The 12,641-nt window shown below is 37.1% G+C and overlaps 1 protein-coding gene across 1 annotated transcript; it reads right to left on the bottom strand.

The window, feature by feature from the left end:
• Positions 1-1,531: 1,531 nt before the first annotated feature.
• LOC146137046 (dihydropyrimidinase-related protein 2-like) lies at positions 1,532-11,844 on the bottom strand. The gene is made up of 11 exons (XM_083395565.1): positions 11,718-11,844; positions 10,768-10,856; positions 9,315-9,511; positions 8,226-8,440; positions 7,360-7,509; positions 6,868-6,988; positions 5,804-5,960; positions 4,608-4,752; positions 3,977-4,252; positions 2,918-3,176; positions 1,532-2,279 (listed from the first exon to the last, which is right to left on the bottom strand). Exons 1-11 carry the CDS (start codon positions 11,751-11,753, stop codon positions 2,191-2,193), a joined length of 1,734 nt encoding a protein of 577 aa, XP_083251691.1. The 5' UTR covers positions 11,754-11,844; the 3' UTR covers positions 1,532-2,190.
• Between the last annotated feature and the right edge of the window lie 797 nt (positions 11,845-12,641).

Consider the following 12,641-nt stretch of genomic DNA (forward strand, 5'->3'; position numbering starts at 1 on the left):
GGAAACCTTACATTTTGAAATAAATACGAGTTAATTAGGCTATCTGCCAAGATCTTTTTGCTATTAGCTTTGAATGCTTCTAATAAGTTAAAAATTGTAAACGATTTATTTGTGTACACTATGTACGGATTTGTAATGTAGCTTGGTAATAAACTGCAAAGCCAAAAAGAGTAAATCAACACCATCCTGATTAAGACGTTTCGATTCGAACTTCTATCATGATCAGTCAATGTTACTTGTTGATGTCGATCTACTCAACCTCTTCGGTGTTGATTTTCATTTCAGTTGCTAAGTCTGTTGAACCTTGCATTTTATTTCAGATGCCGCTAAGATCTTGGCCGAAGTTGCCGAATAATCGACTTCGCCAGCCCTCAAAAGCGAAACGTGATTTCCTCGTCCGTTTTAATAGTTTTATTGATGTTGGTTCTTAGAAAAGCAACGAAGCTATCGTTGTTTAGCGTGGGTCTTTAGTAGGGATGTCCAATAATATCGGATCAAAGCCGATACCCGATACCAAGTGGTAGTATCGGTACTCGTACGATACTAAGGTGCTATCAGTGCCGATTAAATTCCCAGTTGATACAAGTTTTTAAGCATAATTTGGGGTTCACTGCAGCTTTAAAAGTAAACTCTTAACAGTTAGTGTGATTAACAAACTTGTAAAGGCTAAATCACATTTATAATTAACCTGGAAAACATTATAATGCATTGGTTAACAATTACAATTACCAGAGGAGCTGTTCTTGATTTATATTATAATGCATATTTTAACTGTATCATTTTTTTATTTGATTTGATTTGAATAATGACGTCAGTTGGTATCGGATCAAACGGCCGATACTTTTACTCAAAATATCGGGTATCGAATTAAATTGCAAAGTATCGGACATCCCTAGTCTGTAGTTTTTGTTTTCTGTCCCTTGTTTTTCGTTCAATGAAGTCGCTTTTTCGCTTTGCACGCCACACGTTTCACTCTCAGGCAACCCTTATCACATGTTTCGCCGAATACATGAAAAAATAAACGAGAATAGAAGTTTGGTGATGGCGCAGCTGTAATCTTTACTCTGTGTTAGGTGAAAGCGTGACCAAAGTCCATTAGAAATGTACATTTCTTCCTGGGCTGTATTGTACTAGTTACCTTCCTTTACATCGACAGATCTTTCTACCTAGCATAATTGTTGGAGGTTCTAGTAGAAACATCGAAGTCACTACAGAAGTAGGTAGCATTTTGTAAAAGTTTTCAATAAATCTTAAGATAATGGCTGGAGGTTGTAGTTAGACGTAACATAAAATAAAGCCCATACATAACTAGGTAACACTTTGAACGTTTCAAATAAATCTTAAAGATGATTATCAACGCCCATACATAGGTGCGTATCATTTTGTGAATGTGTTTGTGTAAATCTGTAGATAATGGCTGAAGGTTGCAGTTAAAGAATATTCCTGAACATTCCCAAAATGCTACATATTGGATTTAGTTAGAGACAAAATTGCCAAAAGCGTTATCTAATATTAATTTATTCATGCAGTAACGTTTACGGAACAATGAATTGTTACACATAGAAAACTAAATAAGCTACACTTGAAGATCACAGTATTATCTTAAAATTGATTTGATGTGCAAAAGCGAATAAAACAAAATAGGCAACAATGCGGAGTTGGTCCACCAATGAATTTTTTTGCGTTTTACTTGAGGTTTAGTGCTATGGAATGAACATTAAAAAAGATTTACATGATTGTAGCCACGATAATATGGTACAACAACTTTTGGTAAAGGTGACATTTAGCTTTCAGCAAAAACGAACACACCAGAAATTCTTTGTCATGACACTGATCACAACATTCAAAGCAAAAGCCAACTGAAAAGATAAAAAATACTTGTTATAGACCAAAGCCATCTTCTCCACAGCAGGTTATTTGCTGATTGAATAAAGAAAATTGCTTATGAAAAAACAATTCCTGCAATTTTATGCAATGGCACGATTATTGTATAAAACTCCATTCACCATCAGTTTGGCAAGCTTTGGTGTTCTGAGAACTTTGTTTCTTTCTTTTTTGCTTTATTGACATAAAAACAACTTTTGTCGTAATTCATAAACTTTCATTTCTCATTATTTATGTCACACCTGTCTAAAAACAACTTTAGTCAAAAGGTAAAGACTTTCATTTCTTTTTAACAAAAACCACTGATTAGCTGAGACTAAACTGCGAGAGACCCCCTGGTGGTACGGAGTAACGGAAATTAGTCTTCTTCTCTCTCTCGTCATCGGTTTGATCACCTGGAAGTAAGAGTTGATTGTATTTGTTAGAAAAGGTTTGTATACTTCAGTTTAAATTTATACACAATCTTGCAAGATCAGATCACGTTATATCAGCTAAAAGTTTGCCGAAGCGCTTGTGAACGCAGTTTGTGTTGGACTAGCTAGTCCATTTAATTTAAATCCTCTCAAAAAAATGCCACTTTGTGTTTTTATTTATCAAAAAAAATTCCACAACTGATAAGAATATATGGCTGAAGTTTTAACGAACGTTCAATCTAACACTTGTGATGAAGATTAAGACACTGAAGTTATCAATTTCCAAATTCACGGTTGTTAACTAAAATACGTTCCAGCGAAGCTATTCACTGCATGAGCTTACAAATTCTATTGTTTGGTTGAAGTTTATGGCAATAAATAATAAGAACCTAGGTATAAAATAAAGCTTTCGTTTGTACGAATCGAGTTTTGACCAGGGCTGCGGAGTCGGTTAAAAATAACCCGAGTCCCGAGTCCCGAGTCCCGAGTCCCGAGTCCCGAGTCCCGAGTCCCGAGTCCGCAGCCCATGCTTTGACAGGTTTACATAAATTTGGATTCCATGCGAAAAATGGAATCACGATTCCCACGGGTTTCCCGTCCCCATTAAACCCAATCCTCACCCGAAAAGCTCCATCCTGATTGGTGCATGGCTCTATGGCCAGAAGTCCGAGTGAACCTTTCTGGCCTTTCGCCCCCAGAGGGGTTTTCTCTCATCCGTGGCCCGTTGGTCGACGGCGAGGGGCTGGGGGCCCTGGCGCCGCTGTTTCTGCCTGGGGTAAGTCCCTGCTTTGCCTCGTCCCTGGCGTCCAAACGGTTGTAAATGGTTGGAGGTCTGAGAGGTCTTTCAACAACGCTGCCATGAGATTGGACAACGTGGATCTGTGGGAAAAAATGCTTGAAAGTTATTATTTGACGTTAAAAAAAGACTAACAAAAACCCATAAGCATGCATGAGGTTTCATTGGCTAAATACTTCAGCAAACAGTTGTTTTTCGGTTTTGCAAAGGCATCAAAATTGTAGAAATAGGGCTGGGAAATTTTAAGTGTGTTATTTGCACATGGAGGTATAGATCATTGTGAAAATAATTTAAAACTATGGTTTGAAGATGGAGGCTAAAACACGCACATGTGCATTGCGTTGCGTATTCCAAATAAAACAGTTGCATTAATTAAATTGTAGGAATACAATTAGGAAATACAACAGGTAAAGAATCAATAAAAGAAAAATGTTCTGTTTATCCTGGTACGACGTAAATTAAAAAACACATACACAGAATTACTGTGTTTTTGTTGGCTTGACTGGAGTGTTTTAAGTTGACTTAAGTCACATTTTCAGTTGACTCGATTTCAGTAAACCTTAGTTAACATTTTAGGCTGACTTCATTGGACTTCGGAGCACTTTTAAATTGACGTGATATAGACTTAATTGCGTTAAAGTCGCATATTTTTGTTAAATATCTAAAGTTACATAAGTGATCTTAATTCTCAGTTTTTAGTCGACATGACCTAAGTGCACTTAAATTATTTTTTTGAGTTGACTTGACGCTGACTTCTAAGTTAACTGAAGCCGCAGGTTGTGATGAACTTAAATAACAATATATAGGTAACTGCTGTGCAGAAATTTTCCAAGTTGACTGAACTTCATTTGCACTGGTATAATTTTTCTCAATAAACTTTTACCTCGTTTTCGTCAAACACAACTTTTCCGCGACTTATCACCACCAGCGGCGCTGCGGAGCTCTCCAGTCCATCGAACGCGTTCGAACAATCGGCCTTAGTGACGTTGAGGGCGGCGGCGGAGGCGGCCAATGAGACGTGCTGCTTTTCCCGCCAAACGACCAGGTCGGCGTCGGATCCAACGGCCACGAGACCTTTGCGCGGGAAAATGTTGAAGATTCGCGCCTGATTGGTGCTCGTCATGGCAACGAACTGATTCTGGTCGATGAAGCCTGGCTCCTGGACACAGAGAAAAGGCGTTCGATAATATTAGAGCAGTTCTATTATAACTGAAGTTGTGATTAATACAGTGTGTGAATCTAACACTAGAATGCATTTTTTTAATATATACTTTCTTTTTTCTTGCACCTTATTATTGGAGCGAATAATACAGCGTTTAACAACACAACCATAGCACCGTTGCCTGTTGCATCCTGTTCATAAAACTAGGCTGCAGTGAGGTTCGAACTCACGACCTCGGTCAAACTGGGACCGTCGCTCTACCAACTGAGCTATTCAGGCTCTTTGGCCTTTTCAAATGCCTCAGGTGACAGGGATATTATATATGCATTAATATCAAACATAGAATACTCACCACTGCGACGCTCCACAGCGCCATCATGCGTTCATAAACTCCATTAGTTCCTGGTGGGATTCGTGAAAAGTCAGCTTTACCGAGTCTGCTCTTGATGGTGTTGGTAAAGACGGAATGACCGCTCGATACGCACTGAAGTGTGCCACTGGATGTAAAATATTTGGTTTAGTTATAGAGGGCAAACTATACTGAATAATTATCTGAAGGGTGCCACTGGATACAACATAATGCGAGAAGTTGTAGTGGGAGTTGGGATTACCGGAGTGTACTAAATGTATTAACTACATGGGATGATGATGTCTGATAGTTTTCAGATCGGAGCTCATACTCAATACCAAGTAATAGTGTAAGGTGCTCGTTCGATAGCCTATTATATGATGGTATTGCTGCCGATCCTATGTCAAAATCTTTTTGTGTTTTATGCTGTTTTCCGTATGTTTGGATAGCTTTTATCCAAAATTTTTAATAGAAAAACAACAATAAAAAACAACAATATTTTATTGAAAGAATCCACAAAATAGGCAGTACTGTTCGCCAAAATTTCAGGGATCAGAATAAAATATTAAGTAGAGCTCCGTGATTATAGACGACTGTAACCGATGCCACTGGATGTAAACTGTGTGGTTAGCTGGAGCTTTTACTTAATTCTTGGTCATCCAACTAAAGCGTGAAGATATATATATATGGGTATCTACTGTGTCTAGTGGTTATGAAGTATTAGAGCAGATATCTGATGCAAAGTGGTAGTATCAGTACATGCCCGACGTCATTAACGTATCGGCGTTGACCCGATATTAATCCAATTCAGTATTGAATCCATGGTATTCAATCTAACGTGTCAGTTATTTACCTTTCGTACAACATATTGCAAAGTAAATCTCCTAACACACCTGCAAATGTCAGCCTAAAAAAACACTTTACTATTATATTTACAAACTAAGTTATTTTTGCCGGTTGAACCATCATTTGTTGTCGGATTACGCAACCATTATCGTTGGCCAAATATCGGTATCGGGTATCGGAGCAACATACCAAGTATCGGATTAATACAAATAACGACTAAAACTGCCCGTTATTTCCCCCGTTTATTACAAATTTTTGATTTTATTCTTTATTTTTTAAATCTTTCAAATCGAAAATCGAAAATCGAACAAACGCGAAAGTTTTAAATTCACCCAAAAAGTTAATTTCCTTACCTTCCCAAGGCCTCTAGGAGTCGCTGTTGAGCATCCGGGTGGTCACGGATGGGTGGCCACGTCACGCATGATGCGGCACGGTTCCAGGCTGCTTGGTTGTATGAAGTTCCATTGCGGTACAAGGCAACTGCGTGAGCTTGCCCGTATACTGGCTGGCCTGGGGGAATAAAGGCAGCTTGTAATGTAAATACAAAAATATAATGTCGGATGGAAATTAGAAATCCGATTAATTTTTTTGTTCTTTTTTAGTTGAATTTTGCATATCTGACCTTCGCAATGGCGTGTTTCTGCATCCGGTCGGGTAGCAGTAATTTTATCTGAAATATCGTTTTTACATATACCGGGTGATAAAAAATGATTGTACACTGGTTGGCCTGGTCAAATAAAGTCAGGTTGTATATCAGTGGTTCTCAACCTTTTTGTTCTCACGACCCCTTTTAAGTGTTCGATAACTTGCGCGACCCCCAGTTATAGTGTGTGATACATAAACCAGAGTCAATAAAAAACACATTTCAAAATTGGCAAAATTCAAATTGGGAAAAACTTCAAACGGAATATATCAACATTTGGCTAAAATGTCCGGATTTAAGTATATGCACAACAAGCTAAGTTACGATTTGAGCGTTCAATAATTTTCTGTTAGACATTTGACTGAAGAATCATTAATAGACAAGTGTAATGGTGACGTCATAAACACGACTGGTTCATTGCAGCAAAAGCCACATAAACACAAATGTTAGACTTGCTTTTGCTTCTTCTATGCTGTTAAACTTCTAGTTCATATTGCTTATATCAAATACTAAAGGGCGACCACCCCCAGACAAACCGTTGCGACCCCAGGTTGGGAACCACTGTTGTAAATGAATGCGATAATTTAATATCGGGTGAAATCCGATATCCGATAAAAAATAAATTCCCTATTGTACGTTTTAAACTAATTTTGCATGTCTTAACTTGGTAATGACGTATTTTGCTATCGGACGAGTACTGATACTACCGCTTGGCATCGGGTAGTTAAATCTTATTTTCTTTCTCACGTATACATAACGATAAGACGACTTTACCTGATCTTTGCGCTTCATTGATTGCGTCGAGCGCTTTTTTGCCGGTGACGCTGTAGAAGAATATTGGACACGAAACTTGCTTCGCGATGATAAGTACTCGGTTCACCGCCTCGTATTCCACCTAAAGACACAAAATGGCGGTGAAAATACAAAAGAAAATAACAATAAAATATTCATTTCTGAATAGAACTGTATTTTTTTGGGAAGCGACATGTAAAAGTAGAAACTTGACAGATTATTTTTTCAAGACAACCGCTTCGTACAAAATATTCACAAAAGGTCGTTAAAAGCACTATATTACAAACAATACTGTAAACTTAAAGTGATCTTTCATGACGCAATTTTTAAAATATAACCGAAATTAAAATATTGTTTGTTAGGAATTTTTTTTAGGGACAATTTGGATAAAGTTACTGCTCTTTGTAGCACTTTAGTTAAAAACCACTCACATTTTTTTATTATTTTATAAATATTCTTTCGGTTAAAACTCACGTCCTCGTTTCTTGCGGACAGGATGCCAGCCGGTTGCGTCACTCCTTCTGCTCGATACTCCTCACTGATTTTGCGGATGAGCGCACCGTTTTCCGCATGAACGACCGCTACGCCACCTAGTGACTTGATGTGACGTAAAACGTCGTAAATCTGAAAAAAAAATTAGAAGCTATGTTAGAGGATGATGGCTAAAAAACGAAAATTTATCGTTAAATTTCTATAGAAGATATGAACACCGCAATTTTTTACTACAATTACCAAACTCAAAACTACCCGGAAGATTGGAATGTAAATTAAATTGCAATCGGTTAGTCAGGTGAAAAAAACGATCTATTTTGAAAAATCGTGTTTTATTCCCATAATCAAATTAAAATTTCCGTTATAACCAGTGAATCTTTCATAATTTTTTTTTTAGTAAAAATGCAGGATATGAAGTTGATTTAAAGAAGTATATACTTTTCCCACCAAGCACACAACCCGGCGATTGCGCAGCAGCATTTTAATATATTTCACTGTCTAATTTGTTTTCGGCTGTTTGATTTTCGTTTGTTTGTTTAAAAAGATGGTAATTTTTTGCAGGCAGATAATTTACTTTTATATCAAAACAACAAAGGACCGCCCTTTATATCAATTTATTGCCAGATGCCAGACAACTGTTTAAATATTAAATATGACCACATGAAAGAGGCACTTTGGCCAAATTATAGATTTATATATTTTACTTGCAAGCTATTCCAAGAACGCATACAGTTGTTGGGCGGGTCGATCAAAGCGCCAGCTGTTACAGAAACATCCCCCCCCCCGCAACACGGCGCATGCGCAGTAGAGGCACGAAATCACCCCCTAATGATTAATTCAGTAGCTACCTGTTCGTTGTCGAGCCAAAATCGATCACTGGTCCGCAGCCGGAACGAGTTGACCCCGTGCTCCTTCGACAGCTCCGTCATCGACTTCATGACGTCATCGTTCCATGACGTCACGTCCACGTGGTAGGTGACGTCACAGCAGCTGACGTCACCGGACTCCAGTCGCTCCTTGTGGGCGGTTAAGGGGCTGGTTTGATCGGGTGTGACGAAATCGACTGGAAAGGTAAAAATAAGTAAGTAAACTATGGAAGATTATTTTAAGAAGTTAATATGAACCATTTGTTTTCACGGTTTTCAAATTGTTTTTAAGTGTTTGTTGTTCGCATTCTTGAAATAAATGTAAATGTATAAACGCATTAAATTTTAACTTCCATCCCCAAAGGAGATATGTCAAATAAATTATTTATCCCTTTTCCAAAAGCTAGACTAAACAAAGGAAATGTTATTTCGTTAACTTGTATATAAAATTGTACATGTGTAATAAATATCTTACACAGATTAATTTGGGATAACATATTTCTCTCAAAAATGATATATTAGTCCTTTTTTAAACCAGGGAAGTGTTTGTTATTTTTTTTTTGCAATACTGATTTGGTTTATACTAAATTTTAAACAAGCAAGGTGCGTTTAAGAAGTGTACCGCTTACAACGAAAGTCAGTTAAAAATAATCAACCAATAATTCGAATAAATTCATCAAACATTTAATTTGGAAGATTCTTTTAAGATTATTAACGCCTTCCTGACTGACTAACCTTTGTTCGCAGTTGTACAATTCTCCAACTCATACCTTGCTTGTTTAAAATATAAACCATAATCATAATCGCTGACTTTAAAAAAATGACAAAAACTTCCTGCTTAGAAAAAAGACTAATGTAATTTAATCGTTAGAAAAAATATACATTTTAAACATTTTAGACATTTTAACGTATTTTTGCTTAAATCATTGATCAACAGGTTCGGTGAGTTTGCGATGGCTTGCGGTGAATTTTTAATTTTTTTTTTTTGAACTATTAACGTTCAAGTAATTTCTAAACAGCCTTTATCCGCAAAAATCCCGCAATTCCGCCTTTTACTCATTTCCAACTCACACACGGTGGTGGTTCCCCCAAGTAGTGCCGCCCGCGTCCCGCTGTAGAAGTCGTCGGCCGTTGTGACGTCACAATCGTCCAAGGGGGGTCGGGATGAGAAGTGTGTGGCGACGTCGACCCCCCCGGGCAGGATTAGAGCGTCCCTGGCGTCGATTATCTTCACACCGCCCGGAACCGTTAGGTCGGTGCCAAGTTGTCTGGAAAAAAAATTGCAAGTTGAGTTATCTCGTTTTGTTTTAGATTTTACGATGCAATGAGAAAAAGTGCACCGCAAGAAAAAAAGGTTTTATCTTTTTTTTTTTTTTTTTTTTAATCTTTTTTTTTTCACAATACTAGGAGAAAAATACGCCGAAAACAACATGGGTTTTCTTGTAAAATTTCACGAACGTGTGCATTGTGCTACTACCGAAAGTGAACGATATCAGTTGCTAATGCACAAATATGTGTTTGATTATAATTTTCCATTTATTGAACCGTGAGGTCGGTGTCAAGTTGCCTGTCTGGATAAAAAAAGAGCGCTTCTTCACTTTTGTACGTAGAAACTTATGCAAAAAAAAATACCGCATACCACAACGCATATTACGTAATAAGAATATCAAAGCCCATACAGAAGTAGGTATCATTTTGAACGTTTCGAATAACTCTTTATTCATTTTCAACACAGAGAGAAGTCACTGATGGTAAGTGTATATATAGTGCTAAGGCAGACATCATAAAGAAGGAAACGTGGATAGATACATAATCTAAACCGGGTGTGCGGCGATTAGAAGGTAGGTCGCCGATAGCAGATAAGGCCATCCACGTGATCAGATGTTGAAAAGATAGAGTGGTATAGAAGCTTGGTCTGCGTTAATTTCCGGGTTGTGCCGTGTTATTTCTACGGTTTCCAACACCGACTTGTCGCAAGAATCTTGGGGTTATCAAAATCTGTTTTGTGACCAGGATTTTGATGCAAATGCCTTGCCACGTCTGTGTCCTGCGTGGACCGTGATGAAGGGTCGTGGTTGTCCATACGCACTTGTAGGTTACGCTTGGTTTGTCCAATATATGTAGAACCGCACGAACATTGCACTTTGTATATAACTCCATGTTCTTATTACGTCTTACTACTGATATTCTTATTACGTCTTACTACTGATATTCCTATTACGTCTTACTACTGATATTCTTATTACGTCTTACTACAACATACAACGCATATTATTTGGGTTAGGGTGCGGGTTAGCGTTTAGATGCTGGTTGGTCAAGGTCAAGTGTTATTATATTTATTCTAACACTTGACCCACCCTCACCCAAACGCTAACCAAAACAATGTACGTTGTTGTATGCAGTATTTCTAGACTGTTTTTTTTGGTTAACTTTTACGTACATAACTTACTCTGTGCCACCAAACAATTATTTTGTTAGTCTAAGTTTAAATCATACAAATCTAACATAGACCTATATATTTCACCTTATAGTTCCATTTTCAATGAAGACATCCGCTCTGAAAGTGAGATCGTGATTCACCACCTTCCCGCCTTTTAGTAGGATCTTCTCACTCTGAAGAAATCATTTCAATGTCAACAGCAAACATTAGCCTCTTACGCCAAGCATGTACGGTCTGGCGTTGCAAAAATGTCATAAATGTGAATTGCCATAATTAAATATTCGGCGCTGGTCTAGAATCCTACCACAACACAGAACATTTGGGTTAGGGTGCGGATTAGTGTTAGTGTTTGGGTAGGCCGAGTATTATTATTAAATACCTGACCCGCCCTAACCCAAATAATATACGTCTCTTACGCTAAGCCTGTACTTTTTGTTGACGTTGCAACAATTGCATAAATGTTCATTGCCATAATTAAATATTCCTATTTTCAGATATGGTTCATTCCAACTCAATGTTTTGTAGACTTAAACCTATAAGGCAGCTGTTTAGGTTCAAACTTACACCTGAGATTAAAGCGAGGCTGATAACGTTTCCAACGTTGATTGCTTGAAACACGCGGCGTAAATATAGTGGTAAACGGTCACACCGTGGGTCATAGATTCCTTATAAATATTTAATTTTTAAGTCTACTAAAAATCTTGGCTTGCCTAACTAAAAATGTTAAAGCTGTGCTAATAAAGTATTTGTTCGAAAGCAATCAGTCAATAAAATGTACACTGCATTCTTAGTTATGAAAATATAGCAATATTTTAACTGGGACTTTTTATTTAGAAATGATAGTAATATTGATTTTTATTCCCTCTATACTTATGTTAATCACATTTCTGTGAACCTCTATTGTCGTTCAGTATTGACCTGACGTTTTTTCATTCTTGTATGGGACAAAAACTCTATTGCATTGTTATGATCAGACTGTGCCGTTATAGCACTAAAACTATATGCACAAAATTATTAAATAAATAGTAACTTACCGCAATCTTCGGGATAGTTTTTTTGCTTTGGTTCATGGTTCAGATTCCGCTGGTAACAAGTTGTCAGGTTTTTAAATGGCACTTGCTTGTAGTTGTACGATCGATCGAAGCACCAGGCTACTTAAATACCTGTTGAACGAAAATACTTCGAGTTAAGGGGGCTTTGAAATGGAATGACTTTGACGCCAATGACCAAGAACCACTTCAAAAGCAAAGGGAGTAAAAAAATAAGCAATTTTATCAAGTATTGGTCGAGGTTAACAGCTGGTCGAACGTACCTTTTACAATTTTTTTATCTTTATAAAAATATTACAAATCTTTCGACACTGCATAAGCATTTATTACATTATTTTTTTTAACTAGGATCCCTACGCAAAAAAACAGGCAAATTTGTTTGGTATTTTCTATGGATACTTTCTCTTATACACCCGAATTCGGTTTCGATGTTTTTCATGAAGTTGAAACAAACGTTCAAAAATCTGCAGAAAAACTTATTTGGTTATTCTACACGACGGTTTTTTTTTTTGGACTGACAGAGTGCTATTCTTAGTTATTCACGTAATTACAGTTCTATATTGCGTTTACAAATCTCCTATACCAAATAGCAAGCGATTTTATTAATTTGTTAGGCTTAAAATGCTGACGTTACAAACAGCTCATATCTTAGCAAACTTTGCCAACAAACAAAACAAAAGTGTGATATCTGATACTGAACTTTTCCACCAATTTATAGCGTTTTCTTGTTGCAAAAATCCTTGCTTGAACGTTATAAATAACTCTTTATTAATGATGTTGAAATTAATTATTAAGTTATTCCAACACAATTGCTACCTACTTTTGTTTGGACTTATTTTTCTATTATGGTATTTTCATTATGTCTTACTACAACCTTCAACAATTATGCTTCAAAGTAGTAGGTACCTG

The sequence above is a fragment of the Ascidiella aspersa genome, chromosome 8, assembly GCF_963924565.1.
Source record: "Ascidiella aspersa chromosome 8, kaAscAspe10.2, whole genome shotgun sequence".
In the NCBI taxonomy this organism is placed as follows: domain Eukaryota; kingdom Metazoa; phylum Chordata; class Ascidiacea; order Phlebobranchia; family Ascidiidae; genus Ascidiella; species Ascidiella aspersa.